Genomic DNA, 16761 nt, shown 5'->3' on the forward strand with positions numbered 1-16761 from the left:
GGGCACTGTGAGGGTGAGAAGAAAGCAGCACTAAATGTGGAATCTGAGCTACAGCCCCTCTGGAGTTGGCTTCTTACACTCATAAAATGGCAGAAAACTTTAGTTCAACTTGCACATTTTACAACTAGGGATCTAGAAATCCATCAAGTTGTACCTGGAAGTACGTGGCCTAACTTTTCCAGCCTCACTCCTGCACTTTAGCCTTGGTTCCCGCATGCAGAGATAATGCTGGTAGTTGCTGCTTGTCAGGATTACAAATCCTGAGCTGTAATCGTGCCAGGATCGACTTAATTTTTTATGCTGTCGGTGTACAAAAAGGACTTGGGACCTGCCATTCAGCTTTCAGCTCAGAGGGCTGTTTGTTAGTAGTAAGGAGCCTGCCGTCCCAAGGCGGGTAACATCTCCGTGCCGATGAACTGCACTTCCTTCTCTAAGCACCTTCTCTTTTAAGTGCTTAATGCTCCAAACCCCCCCCCCTTTAAAAAATATTTTCATTCATTCATTTTCATTTTATTTGAAAGTCAGAGAGACAAAGGCAGATCTTCCATCTGCTTGTTCACTTCCCAAATACCCATAACAGCCAGGGCTGTTAGGCTGTCACAAAACACACCAAACACCAGAGTAAAGGGAAGGGTTTATTGGGGAAAACCTAGCAGACCAGAGGGGTGGGGCATAGAGAAAAGAGAAAGAAGGAGAGTGTAACAGAGAGGAGAGAGAGAGGAGAGGAGCTAGCGAGGAGAGCAGAGAGAGAGAGCAGGAGAGAAGAGAGAAGAGAAAGGAGACCAGAGGAGGAGGCTAGAGAGAGCCACGTGTTCAGGAACAGGTTCTTTTAAAACTTTGCCAGAGGGCTGGCAGGGAAGCAGGAGCAGCGAATCCCATTAGGATGGGGGTGGAGCTTGACACCAGTGGTTGGGCCATGTGGCTACCTGGCTTTAATTAATGGCGGTGGGGGCTAGAGCCTAGGATGTAAATCAGGGTGTAGATCGCGCCATAGATAAAACTGTGTCATTTTCCTAACAAGGGCTGCACCAGGTGGAAACCAGGAGCCAGGAGCTCAATCGGGTCTCCCATATGGATGATAGGGACCCAAGCACTTGAGCCATCACCTGCTGCCACCCAGGGTGTGCATATAGGAAGCTGAATTGGAAATAGAGCCAGGACTCAAACCAGGCTCTTCAATATAGAGATGTGGGTATCTCAACCACTGGGCCAAACACGGACCCATACTTCCAAATTCTTCCATTAGTGCCCAGTACATCTGACTGTGAGACCACAGAGATGTTCCTTCTAACAAGAATTCATCCCTCCCCTATATCAATAGTAACAATTCTCCACATTTATGCAATATCTTGCAGCCTGCAAAAAGAACTTTCACCCATATTTCCAGTGTCAACCTTCATTTTAACATAGAATCAGAACAGGCAGACGGCTGTTTTAATCACCAACATGGCTGGGAAGAGCAGAACCTAGCCTTGCAGCTGTCTTCTCGCTCCAAGACACCCAGGACAGGTCTTCTGACTATACTGACATTTTGTCCCAACCTCACTCCTGTATCATGTGTTTCCTTCCTCTTCAATAAGCCCTCATATCAGTAACAGCTATTCCTCTAGAATTTATAATAACTAGTAATAATATATTCTTTCTGGGATGTTTGCATTATAACCAAACATTCTTTATGCCATATATGCAGAGACTTCAAAAAATTTGTAGAAAAGTAGAATTAAAAGATAAGCTTATTTTGGTCCAAAAAAAAAAATCTATGAAATATGGTTTTTCATAATATAAACTGTCTATGAACTTTATGAAGAGCCCTTGAAATTGGGAACACCCTAAATCACTCCATACAAGCAGCCATCCTGTGGTGAAACCAGTCCTCATCCTGTGTTTTTTTATATATATATTTTAGGCTTTTATGTAGTGAGAAAGAAGCATAGGAGAGTGAGAGCTTTATCTAAGAGAGAGAGGTAAATCTGGGTCCATACCAAGCACCAGGACCAGCCACGTGGAGGAGCATCTAGGGCAGGTGGCCCAAAGGCCACACGCCCCAGAGGTGCAGGGCTACAGCCAGCCCCCTCCTGGCAAGAGGCCAGGGAAACGAAGAGAAGGACAGGACACACCGTGTCCCAGGCTTTTAACCCACCTCCAAAGGGGAGCCTCATCCTGTTTTTCAAGTTGAAAATCAAGTGTAAAACTCTAATAAGATCCTGATACACAGATGTGTTTAAGAATGTGCAGTATTTTATTAGAGCAATAACAAGTCAGGAGGACACTGACATGTTCTGACAGTTCATTTTCAACCAGTGAGAGTAAATACTATTTCAGGAAAAATAACTCCATGTGACTGCCCTTTACCTTTGCCCTAATTCTTCTACTCCAGCTATTGAAATACTGAGTGCCCTTGTGGCCACACTTGCCTTCTTCTTTGTAAACAGAAGAAACAACTAAATTTAGTTTTATGTGCAGAAATCCTAGAGGGACATCATACTAATCACATGTGATTTAATTTTTTAAAGATTTATTTATTTATTTGAAAGTCAGAGAGAGGAGAGGCAGAGAGAGAGAGAGAGGTCTTCTATCCGCTGGTTCACTCCCCAGTTGGCTGCAATGGCCATAGCTGCGCCGATCCGGAGCCAGGAGCTTCCTCCGGGTCTCCCACGTGGGTGCAGGGGCCCAAAGACCTGGGCCATCTTCTACTGCTTTTCCAGGCCACAGCAGAGAGCTGGATCAGAAGTAGAGTAGCCAGGTCTCAAACCGGCGCTCAGAGGGGATGCCAGCGCTTCAGGCTAGGGCGTTAACCCGCTGAGCCACAGCGCCAGCCCCTTTTGAAGTTTAATTATTTATTTGAAAGGCAGAGAGACAAAGATCTTCCATCTACTACTTTACTCCCCAAATGCCCACAATAGCTAGAGCAGGACCAAGTCAAAGCCCAGAGCCCAGAACTCAGTCTGAGTCTCCCACATGGGTGCAGGGATCCAACTACTTAATCTAGCACCTGCTGCCTCCCAGGGTGTGCATTAGCAGAAAGCTGGAATTGGAAACAGAGCCAAACTCAAACCCAGGCCCTCTGATATGGGATATGGGCATCCAAAGTGCCATCTTAACTACAGTGCCAAAATCCTGTCTCGTGACTTAATTTAAAGCAAGTTATCAATTCTGGCCTAGTGGCATCCCAGTAAAAGCTGACTCTTGGCCGGTGCTGCGGCTCAATAGGCTAATCTTCCACCTTGCAGTGCCGGCACACCGGGTTCTAGTCCCGGTCGGGGCACCGGATTCTATCCCGGTTGCCCCTCTTCCAGGCCAGCTCTCTGCTGTGGCCAGGAGTGCAGTGGAGGATGGCCCAAGTCCTTGGGCCCTGCACCCCATGGGAGACCAGGAGAAGCACCTGGCTTCTGCCATCGGATCAGCGCAGTGCGCCGGCCGCAGCGCACCAGCCGCGGCGGCCATTGGAGGGTGAACCAACGGCAAAAAGGAAGACCTTTCTTTCTGTCTCTCTCTCACTGTCCACTCTGCCTTTAAAAAAAAAAAAAAAAAAAAAAAAAAAAAAAAAGCTCTTAACAGAAACAAATACAAGGTCAGATTTCATACACAGAACGCAGTGGGAGAAATCAGGCCCTGGGGAAGGATGGTATTTGCTGCAGGTTACAAGGAGAAAAAAAGTCAGACCTGGGGTGCAGAGAAGGGCAGCAGTTGGTTCTGGCAAGAGAGATGGACACGGAATAATTGGTCTCAGCTTCATTTGTGTGTGTGAGGAGATCCATGTGCTGTGAGAATGGCAAGGCCAACACAGTGCTGGGGAGTGGAGCTTGAGCCATGGCCAGCACGGCGCAGAGTTGCCTCCTGGCAGGCCGGGATTGGAACCTGATGCCTCAACTTATGGGTTATGTGATCTAAAGCAATTTGCCGACCGCCTCTGAGCCTCAGCTTCTTCCCAGATGGAATGAAGATCATAATAAGTTCTCTATAAAGCCCTTAGCAAAGTGCCCTGTAATTGCCAACTATCATTACTAGGCCAAGAGGCTTCAGAAGAAAAAGCAAAACAAAGCTAAACACTGTTGGACCTCTCAGTAGTAGAGATGCCCACTTGCTCGAGAGGACGCCCAAAAATCCAGACTCCAAACCAGTTGATGTAAAAGCATGAGGTATTTATTGTACGTTTGCGCAAACGGGCCCCCCACCTCAAGCAGTGAGGAGCCCTGAGCGGCAGTTTCACACAGGTTATATAGGCAACGAATTAGCATATTCCTAACGCATGCATAGGATTGGTCAGTTCAGAGGGACCGTTAGCATATGGGAGAATGCTGGCGAAGAATGCTGGTGGAGAGTGCTGGTATAAAATGCAGAGGTGGCACGGGATTGGTTGGTTCGGAGGGACAATTAGCATACCAGAGAATGCTGAGGGAGAGTGCTAAGCGAGAGTGCTGAGGTGTTACAGGATTGGCCGGTCGCAGTGACATCATAAGTGTGCGCCTAGAGACCCTCCGAAGGGAGGGGCAGCTCTGCTCTGGGCGCGCCCAGAGGTTTCCTGGAGGGGAGGGGCAGTTCTGCTCTGGGCATGCCTAGAGGTTCTCTGAAGGGGATTGACTTTTCCTTCCCAGAGAATGTCCTGCCCGCTGGACTCTGGGGAACATCTAACCTCTTAAGAAGCCCCTGATATTTGCCCAGGCCTAGTTTCTTGTCCCTCCCCCCATAAGGGTCCTTCATTCCCCCCTTTTCTTTTTGCACAGATTTTAATCCTAAAATCTATTGGATGTTGGGTCTTAGTCCACCCGTACAGGATGGACTGGGTCCGAGGAAAGGTAAGTGCGCCGCTCGCCCATTCCCCAGCCTCCTGGTCCCGGAGACAATCAGACGCAGCGGGGAGCCAAGTCTAGCAAGGACTCAGTTACCTTCTGCATAATAGTACCTTTTATAACACAAAACTGCAGAGTCATTGGGGCAGGGCTAAGGACCAACCAATTACTTAAAAAAATCACCTTATGGGGGGGATTTCTATAGGACTAGCCCTATGTCTATACACTTGTTACTGGTTTTGTTACCTCCCCTGATGTTGCGCAGCCAGTTAGTTTTAGTGGTAAACAACTTTGGATTCCGCCCATCTTACTTCCTCTGGGCGCCATTTTACTTGGCTCCAGCTTGGGCGGGGGCACCCGGGGGCAGCTGCGCATGCGGAGCCCCCGGGCCTGGCCTGGCCATGCTATGGCCGTGCTCATGCCCCACAGATTTCCCCTTTTTGTTTTAGCACGCGATCCCTGTCTTAGGTTGCCCCCAGCCGTCCTTGCCCTTACCCGTCATTGGTAACCCAGGCAGCTTGGCCATGAGCCCTGTCTTAGGTTGGTGCAGGACGCTGGGTGCTTTACCCGTCTTGGGGTGTCGCGTGACTTGTAATTATGGGAGTGGGGTGAGCTTTCTCCACCGCCTGTCTTAGGTTGTTCCAGTCCATCCGGAATCTTACCCGTCATTGGCAATGTGGAGAGCACCGGGGGCGCTTCCCCAGTTTAGGGGATCATAGCCCTCTGTGGCTAGCAGCCTCTGGTAATGAACCTCAACCTGTCTTACCCTAGTTGCCTCTATGCGCTATTGTATAAACTGTATAAGCCTATTCGTTATGCATGGGCCAATAGCAAGGATTAAAAGCAGGGCAAGAAGCAGTCCAAGAAGAGAGAAGAGGTAGGGAAAGAGTCCATTACGGCTCGTCCAAAAGAGGCTTTTTTGTAGTTCTCTTTGTCTTTTTCAGGTGCTTTTGAAGTGTTTTGATGATCTCGTTTGGGTCATCGAATCCCCCGTCACTGGGCCGGGCACTTCAGGATCACAGCGAAGAGTAGTGTCCACATCATCGCCTGTCTTTCGATTTCGATCTCCATCCATTTCTGGAAGAGGAAAGACAAGGGGATCTCCCTCAGGGGCAAACTGCTCCCTGGGTGGGTTGTTACTTGCATAGGGCATAGGCCTGATATTTCTGGCCGGTATTTAAATTGGAGTCAACTCCCCTATGGGGAACACACAGCCAAATCCTCTTCCCAACTGAATCAGTGGGTCAGGCCCTCTCCAGAGTCAGGTGAGAGGGTCTCTCCATCTAACGAGCATCTGAGGTTTAGGGGTTAAATGTCCCCAATGTTTTTGGAACCTTGACTCCCTTGACCCTTTTAAAAAATTTAAAATATTGATAGTAAACAAGGCCTTATGTAACTGTCATAATGATATTTAGCAATGCTTTTCATCAATTTGAACTTAACAGAGACAGTAGAGTACACAATAGATTACCTTGAAAACCAGAAATAAACACCTTGAACATAAGAGTTAGCACACAAAATCCTTACATAACTTAGAACTATTTAACAGAGCTAAAAAGGACCTAACTTTAGAAATGGCAGAGTAACCCTTTAAGCAGACACTGTTAAAAAGAGATGTTACAGTTTTTGCAAAAACAGATTAAGATTTACGACTTAGACCATTTTTAGATATTTACTAACATTAGTGTACATTTTTTACTTTAACTTTAGGTCAATGTAATTTTGGCATTAGCACGTAACTTAAAGAAAACTCTGTAAACAATTTTAAAGTTGTAAACCTTTTAAAACCTTTCATGACTTGTTCACACCTTTTGAAACTTTATACCTGTAGTTACTTTTACATAGTTTTGAATTGTCATGTATGGACAATCTATGAGAATACATGCTAACAAACTCAAAAAGTCTCTTAATCGAATTTAAGATGTGAAAAGTACACAATACATAAGACACTGAGTTATTAATGAATACCACACTATTATCTGAATTAAAAGTCAAAATTACATTTCCATGCTTTTAAGTAACATAAGAATAACTCCTCCTGGACAGTAAAGATGGGCCCTAGTACATGTTTACAACTTTGAAAAGATCTTTATCATCGTTAAGAGAAACAAGTTTAAAGCATAAAACTGAGCAAGTGAGCTACCAAGCAAACCGAAGGGCTTTGGCATTAACTGAATTTTCTGAACCAATCTGTATTGGCTTACTTTAGTTAACAATATAAGGGCTTGTATACACAGAATTTACTCTCATTTTTACAAGACCACTGTAGCTGGAAAGTAAGAACATGAATACAACATAGGTCTGACATTATTTACAACATTTTAATATACTTTGCATAATTTGAATTGACTCAAACAGTTGTTACTTTAACAAATTTAGAGTCCCATCCTTAGAGAGTTCCAGGGATCCTACTGGAAGTCCCAAAGTTGTTAGACTCCATTTGAGAATTTAAACTGTTAGAGAGTTAACCGCTTAGCCAAAAACTAGTACGTATAACCAAAGCTGTGGGGTAGATCTGATCAGTTAGGTAATCACTCAAACATTAAAGACAGACAAATCCAATAAAACACGAAACCTTCAAGACACGTGCAAACTCTCAGATAAGTTAACTACAGCAGCACAGAAAAGAGCTGGTCATCAGCATGGGAGCCCATTGCTTAGGACAGGGAAACACATCTGAAACAAAGCGGCAGGGAATGAGAGACTTCCGTAGTGCTGGAGAAAAAGTCTTATTAACTGCAAATAAAGACTCATTAGGTTGGAAAGGGTTAATGGATTGAGGTTTTTGTTCTTTTAGGTAAGGCCAGTGGTAGCCAAAGGCATTTTTTTTTTCCCTCCTAGTGAGGACAGCATTGAATTGTAAATGGAGAGGAACAAAGCAGCCCAAGGACTAGTCTCCCTAGAGTATCTGGCTGTGGCCTGCATGGGTGCAACAGGCTACACTGACTGGAAGAGAGTGCAGAGAAAGGCCATGGTCCCCCATTTACGGGGAAGACTTTGCACGTCGGGGCCTAGCAGGACTGGCTGTGGGGTTGAGTAGGCACGCTGTTTACAAGATGGCGGCAGGCGATTCAAGGGAGGTGAATAACCATAAAGGGGTGGCCACATGGGCGGAATTGGAGGCGCAGTGCATTGAGGCAGTGTTGGGCTTTTAGGGGTTGCTGCCACACCTGAAAGCTCCACCTTAGTTTTAACTGCCTCTGGGGATTTATGAGCCTTCCTCAGGCCAGTGCAGGCCTTCCGATGATCAGCATTTATTCCTTCCCAAACAAGCATTTTAACAAACTGATCCCGAAGGTCCCCAGCCAGCAACTTACAACGGAGACTATGTTCGACCCTAACTACAAAATTTGGCAGTGACTTTCCTGGCTTTTGTTGCACCCCCGCGATGGGAGATTTGGTGGGCCCCTTATCCAGCTTGTACCAAGCATTAAGTCCTTCCTGCCTTACTTGTTCACGGTATGGAGCAGGCAGCGCAGCTTGCTGGATCCCCGTAGAGAATCCTTCCCCCATCCCAGCCAGCATAGCATATGTAATAGGGATAGCTGGCTGGGCTGCTTGGTTAGCTTCGGCTCTCACCCGGCACTCCTCCTTAAAGAAGGCACACCACTTTATGAACTGTGAACTTGTGAGGACTGCCTTGGCCACGTCCAACCAGTCCTTGGGGACGCTTGGGTGATAGGCTATATCTTGTAGCAATGTTTGTGCCCAGGGGGAATTTGGCCCGTCTTCCACCACTGCCTTGCGAAGCTCCTTTAAGTCCTTCCCTTCCCAGAGATACCACTCCAGAGCTCTGTTGCCGCCTGGAGCTAAATTAACAGGGTAGGCCTGAGGCAGCAGGTTCCCTGGCCCAGAGTTCAATTCCCTATGCTGCTTTATGTCCACCAGATAAGTTTCCGCAAAGGTCGCCTCATTTCTCCTCTCCCCTCCTGGGCAATCATAAGTGCCCAGATCACAAAGCTCCCTCCATGGCTCTACATAGGGGGAGGCTGCCTCTGCCCCGGGGAGGTATGGGGGTGGTCCCAGCCCTTCTAGGGTGGATGGGCTAGGCGGGACGCATATCCTCCGTTCTCCTGTTAACCTCCCGCAAGTCCTGTACCGGGCGGTAGTCACCCGTACCAGGCTTCTTTACTGGTAATAGGGGGGGTGTTCCAAGGTGAACGACAAGGTTTTAAAATGCCTAGGTGTAACAGTCTCTGGATATGTGGCCGGATACCTTCCTTAGCTTCCTTGTGGATCCTTTTTGTTGTAAATCCTTTCTGCCTCCTTTATTAAATCTTGTATGGTATACCCCTGAAGCCCCTCTAGCCGCTGCAATTTATTGCGGATGTCCGGCGCTGACTGTCCTATAAAGGACATGATTACATCTCCCTGCCGGTCCTCTGCCAGGGGTCAAACGGGGTGTACATACGGTAGGCTTCCACTAATCTTTTTAGGAAGCCTGCCGGCGTTTCCTCAGCCCCCTGCACTACTGCACGTACCTTGGCCAAATTGGTGGGGCGCTTTCCAGCCCCTCTGAGACCCGCAAGGAGAATCTGGCGGTAAAGACGAAGTCGCTCCCTACCAGTAACGGTGGTGTAGTCCCAATCAGGACGGGTTGAGGGAAACGCCTCCTCGATTTCGTTTGGCAGTAGGGTCGGTCGGCCATCTGCTCCAGGGACGTTTTTCCGTGCCTCAAGGTAGACACGCTGCTTTTCCTCAGTAGTGAGGAGGGTCTGCAAAAGCTGCTGACAATCATCCCAGGTGGGCTGGCTGAAAGACTCGCGCCTTAATCTGTAAAATAATATCGAGGTTAAAAGTGCCGTTCCTTGGCTAGCCGACCTCGAAGGCCGGCCACTCTGAGGAACAGAATTTTGCCCATCGTTTTCTTTTAACCTCCACTGAGAGGTGGCGCGCGCGTTCTCGAACGTCCTTCCAGTGATCTAGAGTGAGACTTAAAGGGGTGGTTATTTGTTGACCCATGGGTGCAAAGATTTCAGCCCAAACAAAAAGAATAGCCAATACACAGACACATACAGTAAACAAGACAAACCGCAAGGCTAGGACAAATCGAACGCTATTGTGCTATTTTTGGGAGCGGCTGCCTGACCAGCCCTCCCCGGGAAGGAGGGAGACTTGGTCTCCGACCCACCTCCAGACCACCCCGGGTGCGTGTTCCGGGGGAACAGACCGAGGGTTTCCCCTCTCATCCCGGAGCGTCCTCCGGGGAACGGGCCAGGGGTTGCTGGGCACGCCTGCCTCCCCCACTGGTCCCACAGAGTCAGGTCAGATACTGGCCAGTCAGAATACTCCAGTCAGAATCAAAATACTCAAGACGAAGACAACAGACAGAAAACACTTAATTATACCTCCAACTGGTCCTGCAGAGAATGGGTCTGAGGGCGACCTCAAGCCCCACGTTGGGCGCCAAATGTTGGACCTCTCAGTAGTAGAGATGCCCACTTGCTCGAGAGGACGCCCAAAAATCCAGACTCCAAACCAGTTGATGTAAAAGCATGAGGTATTTATTGTACGTTTGCGCAAACGGGCCCCCCACCTCAAGCAGTGAGGAGCCCTGAGCGGCAGTTTCACACAGGTTATATAGGCAACAAATTAGCATATTCCTAACGCATGCATAGGATTGGTCAGTTCAGAGGGACCGTCAGCATATGGGAGAATGCTGGCGAAGAATGCTGGTGGAGAGTGCTGGTATAAAATGCAGAGGTGGCACGGGATTGGTTGGTTCGGAGGGACAATTAGCATACCGGAGAATGCTGAGGGAGAGTGCTAAGCGAGAGTGCTGAGGTGTTACAGGATTGGCCGGTCGCAGTGACATCATAAGTGTGCGCCTAGAGACCCTCCGAAGGGAGGGGCAGCTCTGCTCTGGGCGCGCCCAGAGGTTTCCTGGAGGGGAGGGGCAGTTCTGCTCTGGGCGTGCCTAGAGGTTCTCTGAAGGGGATTGACTTTTCCTTCCCAGAGAATGTCCTGCCCGCTGGACTCTGGGGAACATCTAACCTCTTAAGAAGCCCCTGATATTTGCCCAGGCCTAGTTTCTTGTCCCTCCCCCCATAAGGGTCCTTCAACACTAAATCTAAGCATTAGCTCTCTACCATTTTCTATGCAAGTCAAAACCTGGAAACGGTCTGCCTAATAATTAAGGAAGGGCCAGAGTGATTTACCTACTTGATAAAATATTATACAGTTTGAATATTTTTAAAGGTTGATTTTATTTATTTCAAAGGAAGAATTACAGGGTGGGAGAGTCAGAGAAAAGATGTTGCATCTGCTGTTTCACTCCCCAAATGGCTACAATAGCCAGGGCTGGGCCAGGCTGAAGCCAGGAACCTGTAACCCCTTCCATCTAGGTCTCCCATGTGGGTGACAGGGATCCAAGCAATTGGGCCATCTTCCACTACTTTCCCAGGCAGGTTTGCAGGGAGCTGGATCAGAAGTAGAGCATCCTGGACTTCAACTGGTGCCCACATGGGATGGTAGCATCAAAGGCAACAGCTTTACCTGTTGCACCACAACACTGGCCCCCAGCTTAAATATTTTTAACAATGAAGACTAAGTAGTTACATGGAAAAGTGCCAGGCTAGTCTGGAGAGACAGAAGACATGGTCTTGGGCTGAACAGTTAGAGCCGTATATCTAACAATGTGAAGAATCACAGAATTAACAATCAAAGGAAGTGATATGGACTAGGAGTGACTTACACATTCAGGTATAATAGCCTGGATAGGTCAAGAAAATATTACACAGCAGGTAGGAATTGAGCTGAGCCTGAAAGAATGGATAGAATTTGTGTCAAGTATGGAAGAAAGGCCTTTTTCATGTAGGGAGCACACAGCAAAGCTGCACTCGTGGAGGAAGAAATACTCAGAGGACAGCGAGAAGACCCAACAGGCTGAAGCAGAGGTTACATGTCCAGACGAAGCCATAAACTGGGGTCATACTCATGGAGAACCCTGAATGTCAGACTGAGTAGTTTGAACTTCATGCTGTAAACCTTTTGAACAGAGAAAAAGAAACTCTTTAACACACACACACAAAATTAAAGTGTGGTATACTTGCTTTTTTTTTTTTTTTTTTTAAGATTTTACTTATTTATTTGACAGGTAGAGGTAGAGAGAGTGGGAGACAGAGAAAGGTCTTCCATCTGCTGGTTCACTCCCCAAATGGCCTCAATGGCTGGAGCTGAGCCCATCTGAAGCCAGGAGCCAGGAACCTCTTCTGGGCTCCCACGCAAGTGGGGGGCCCAAGGACTTGGACCATCTTCCACTGCTTTCCCAGGCCACAGCAGAGAGCTGGATTGGAAGAGGAGCAGCCAGTACACAAACTGTCCCCTGGTGCTGAAAGCAGAGGCCGGCCCCGTGGTACACTATTGAAATGCAGTAATGCTTAAAGGAGATGAGGGTCTGAGCTATGGAAACAATGTGAGAATTGGGAGCATGGGTGTGATGCAAGAAATATTTACAATGTCGCACCGTTTCTTTCTTTTGTTCTTCTAATTTGCATGTCCTTTCCCCCAATTCCTACCCCTCCTCTCTGTATTCTGTGTTATTCTGTTTCTTTTCTTAAATTTTTAAAAATTTATTTAGTCAAACAGCAGAGAGACAGAGGGAATGGCTCGGCTCCATTCACTGACTCACTTCACAAATGCCTGCAGTGGCACAGCTGGGAAGGCACCTAAATGCAGGAGCCAGAAATTCAATCCAGGTCCCCCACATGGAGAAACCCAGTTACTTGAGCTATCACCAGAGCCTCTCAGGGTCTGCACTGGCAGAAAACTACAACTGGGAGCTGGGGCCAGGGATCAAACGCAGGCACTCCAGTGCAGGATGCAGTCATCTTGTCCGCGAGGCCAAGTGCCAGACCCGTATTCCCTCTGTGCTGCTGAAGCCTTCCCGTTTCTGCTGGCAGGGCTCTTACTGGCTCTTTGCATCCCCTTCACAGGTGCCTGGCCCCATCTCCAAACCCTGCCTCCGGACGGGCAGTGTAGAAACAATATGACCAGGACCCAGAATGGCAAGATCCCTCTCTTGCATCAGCCACTCCCCCCACAGCTGGGATGGGGCACGCTTTTCTGCAACTCAAAACTGAAAGGCAAGGAGTGTGCCTCTGTCTCGTGTGCGCCTCCAACCTTCCGCTTCAGCCCACAGCACTACACACATCTCAAGAACCAGTATCTGAAAAAGGCTGCTGCCAACCTCACCTTCTCGCAGGAGGTCGTGTGGCAGCGAGGGCTGCCCAGCATCCCTTACAGCCAGTACAGCTTTGACCACCTCTACAACACAGACAACATCATCCAGCACCCCCAGCTCAGAAAGGCCCGACCTGAGAAAACTGTCCCTCAGCATGGTCCCTCAGTGGGGGACACTTTCCAGGGCAAGAAGAAAGACAGCTCTGCCAATCCCGAAAAGAAGCTGAAGAAGTCAAAGCCGGCGAGCATAGTCCAGGAAGCACCTCGACCTCTCACCCAGCAGCCTCCCTCTCCAGACATAATCCTGGAGGAGAGGGAAGCCTGGCTCCCGCCCGCTGAGAAGGTTGCCAGGGCCTGGGAGGCTGTCGTGCTGGGGAAGCTGAACAAGCGCACGGCCCGATGGATCCAGAGCAAGCGTCCTTTGAGGCCTGGGGAGTCTCCTGGCAAGTGGCAGAGCTTCTTGCGCCAGCAGTACGACTGGAGCCACATCCGAGATGAGCTCACCTCTGCCAGTGACCTGGAGCTCCTGCAGCAGCTGGAGGAGGAAGAGACAGCGGAGTTTGAGGCGGATCAGAATGTCAGCGTGCACCCCCAGGAAACAAAGAAGCAGGAGCTGCCACTTCCTGTTTACTACAGGTAGATTGGTCAGGGCCTCGGGTGCGCCTTTAAGAACCCTGGACTCCCAGGTGGGCTCCCATCCTCTATTTCAGAATGCACTGTCCCATCAACCTCATGTTCACCAACACCTACCTGCTTTCTGAGATCTTGTCATAGTTAAGGTTTCTCAACTCCACACCACTGACACTCTGGGTTAGACAGGTTTTTTCCCTAGTGGGGCTGCCATGTGCACAGATGTCAGCAGCATCAATGGCTTCTAGCCACTAGATGCCTCCATCACTGCCCGGCTATGACATTGCCAAATGTCTCTGAGAGCGACAAAATCTCCCACAGTTGAAAACCACTGCCCTTGGAGGGATTGTTCTTAGCCTGCTCCAGCAAATTTAACTATCAGTTGTCATTCGGGTGCTCCCAGAAGTATCACCTGTGGTTAAAGTGAGGACAGCTGAGACCTCATGGCACTAAGCTTTGGTCCTGCCTCACTTTGAAGGAGGAGCCAATGTGTCACTGACCTGAAACCAACCAGCTGCAGGACAGAGACCCCAGCAGCCTGGTAGAAGAGGATAACTACATCCCTCGGGTTGCGTCCTTCTTATTTATAGCTAAAGGAAGACCAGGGCTGGTATAATATTCTGATTTCCACAAGTGGACAAAAATAAGTAGCAATCTACTTATTTATTATTCATCTATTGGACAAACACATTGCACTCTTGCTGCTTTCCAGGTCGTCTGTCAATTGCTAGGAATATAATGCACAGACTTTTAAGGAGCTTGCAGCCTGTCCTCTGAGTGAATAAATAGCCACACACATAGTAGAATGAGACAACCGAGAGGCAGATTCCCTTCTCCAAGTCCATGAACCTCTAAGGGTACCACTATACCCTTATGCAGTGAGCATGGTCACTCCACTGATCTGTCAAGTGCTGTTAAAGGCACGGATCCATCAAAGTGGGGGAAAGGTGGCTGGAAACAGGCCCTTCTGGTGGCTACGCGTCCATCTGGCACCTTACAGGCAAGGCTAACAGGTCGACACAGGTGTTCTTCAGATGCTCACATGTGTATGAGTGGGGCTTAAAGAGGAAAGGGAATGAGCTGGGGATCTAATGGAAAGGGGAGTTCATCTCCCACCCTTTCCCCTGTTTCCTTTTCTCTCACCTATGCCGAGATTGTGCAGTTACTCCCCACAAGAACAGACGGATGAGATCACACCCAGCAACAATAAGACTGCTCAGGATATCAAGGCAAAGAGAAACATCTGCCAACCCCAGAATGAGAGCTACTTCCGACAAGTGAACCCCAGAGCTGGAAAGTTTACTTACTCCACAGACAACACGTTTGAACAGGAGACTCTCCTTGGTAACACAGCTTGAGCCGTGTGGTGGGATGCAGGTGGGTGGGCATGGACCAGGGAATTGGAAGAGAGTTGGTGAACAGAAACAGCCGAGTGTGGATGACAGTTCTTGGATGACCCAGGTTTTCATGGGGACACCTGTTGGTTTCTAGCACAGGGGCTCAGGGCAGTGCTACCTGGTACTGTGGGAACTGTCTCCTCTCTTCCTCTTTCTCTACCCCTTACCTTCCTAAGGGGGCCATGGAGGATGCAATATTTGACTTTGGGAACAAACTACCTCCTCACCCTTCTTCACTTGCTCACTTTGAGATATTCCCCTTACTGAGGAACTGTGCTGGGGGAAAAAAATCACTTGCCTTGGAGTCAGACAGATTTAGTTTTAAATCCTGGCTCAGGACCAGCGCCGTGGCTCAACATACTAATCCTCCACCTTGCAGAGCTGGCACACCGGGTTCTAGTCCCGGTCGGGGCACCGGATTCTGTCCCGGTTGCCCCTCTTCCAGGCCAGCTCTCTGCTATGGCCCGGGAGTGCAGTGGAGGATGGCCCAAGTGCTTGGGCCCTGCACCCGCATGGGAGACCAGGAGAAGCACCTGGCTCCTGCCTTCGGATCAGCGCGGTGCGCTGGCCGCAGCACGCCAGCTGTGGCGGCCATTGGAGGGTGAACCAACGGCAAAAAGGAAGACCTTTCTCTTTGTCTCTCTCTCTCTCTCTCACTGTCCACTCTGCCTGTCCAAAAAAAAAAAAAAATCCTGGCTCAGTGCTTTCTTAGTAACCTTCAACAAACACTCTGAGCCTTGTATGCCTTCTTTGTAAAAGATATTTAAAATGTCCTTCAAACATAGTAGACAAGAAAGCATGATGCCTGTTGTTCAATGCCTGGCACATAGAAGTTGCTCAATAAATGCCCATCACTCCCACTCCAATCTTGCTGAGCTTCCAAGATACCTGGTGTAGGTCTGCATGTTCCAACCAACCTGTTTCTTCTTTCTGACCCCTATCTTGTTCCTAACTGCTGTCAGCTGAAAGTCTTCAAGCATTTAACAAAACTATTCCAATTAAAAACAATCTTAATGGAGAATGGGACTGGCAAGGGGAGAGAGGAGGTAGAGGAGGGGTGGGACTGTGGGTGGGAAGAACAACTATATCCCTAAAGTTGTACTTATGAAATTTGTATTCCTTAAAAAATAAATTAAAAAAAACAATTCTGATTAAGATATTCAAGACTGATAGGATTAATTAGGTACCTCTTTTTAGTATGAGTTAGGCTCTGCTTTCCTGATGGAGGATGCCATCCTTAGCTCCCAGGCCCCATGAGGCTTCTCTAAGAGGCCAGCTGTGACATTTCTATGCAACAGCTACCTTCAAGGGATGCCCACAGCGTGGCAGTTTTGGCCTGAGGTTTCAATTAGAGCAAAAGGAAACTGAGTCTGATCCTGGTGACTGGAAACTTGGGAAGAGAAGAAAGAGGAGGGCGTAGGGGGCTTACTGTTTCTTTGTTCACAGATGAAGTCCAGATCGTCCACAAGATTGGGGCAAAAAAAGACCAGATTTTCCTGGAAAACCTGAATCAGTACAATAAGCAGCTAGCTAAGGTCTTCCCTGAAACCCCAGAAATGTGGAGTTGCCAGCCAGTTCCTGAAGCACGTAAGCAGGAAGCCAACGGGGCGGGTAGTGATGGGAGCGTTTCTTTCAGGCTCCTCCCTGGCTCGTGGCAGTAGAGAATCCCCTTCCACCGACTAAAAATCATCTCATAAAATACTGGCTGGAACTAGAAAGAGCCTTGGTGGAACATACATCCAATTGAAATCAGATATAACTTA

General features: G+C 48.4%; 1 protein-coding gene across 1 annotated transcript in view; it reads left to right on the plus strand.

Moving 5' to 3' along the window:
* HEATR4 (HEAT repeat containing 4) overlaps positions 1 to 16761 on the plus strand; it is a 161138-nt gene that overhangs the window by 104369 nt on the left and 40008 nt on the right. Inside the window, 3 exon segments of the mRNA XM_062181474.1 lie at positions 12725 to 13607; positions 14755 to 14945; positions 16445 to 16585. Coding sequence (XP_062037458.1) covers positions 12778 to 13607; positions 14755 to 14945; positions 16445 to 16585 — 1162 coding nt within the window. The 5' untranslated portion in view covers positions 12725 to 12777.

Source organism: Lepus europaeus, chromosome 22 (assembly GCF_033115175.1).
Source record: "Lepus europaeus isolate LE1 chromosome 22, mLepTim1.pri, whole genome shotgun sequence".
In the NCBI taxonomy this organism is placed as follows: domain Eukaryota; kingdom Metazoa; phylum Chordata; class Mammalia; order Lagomorpha; family Leporidae; genus Lepus; species Lepus europaeus.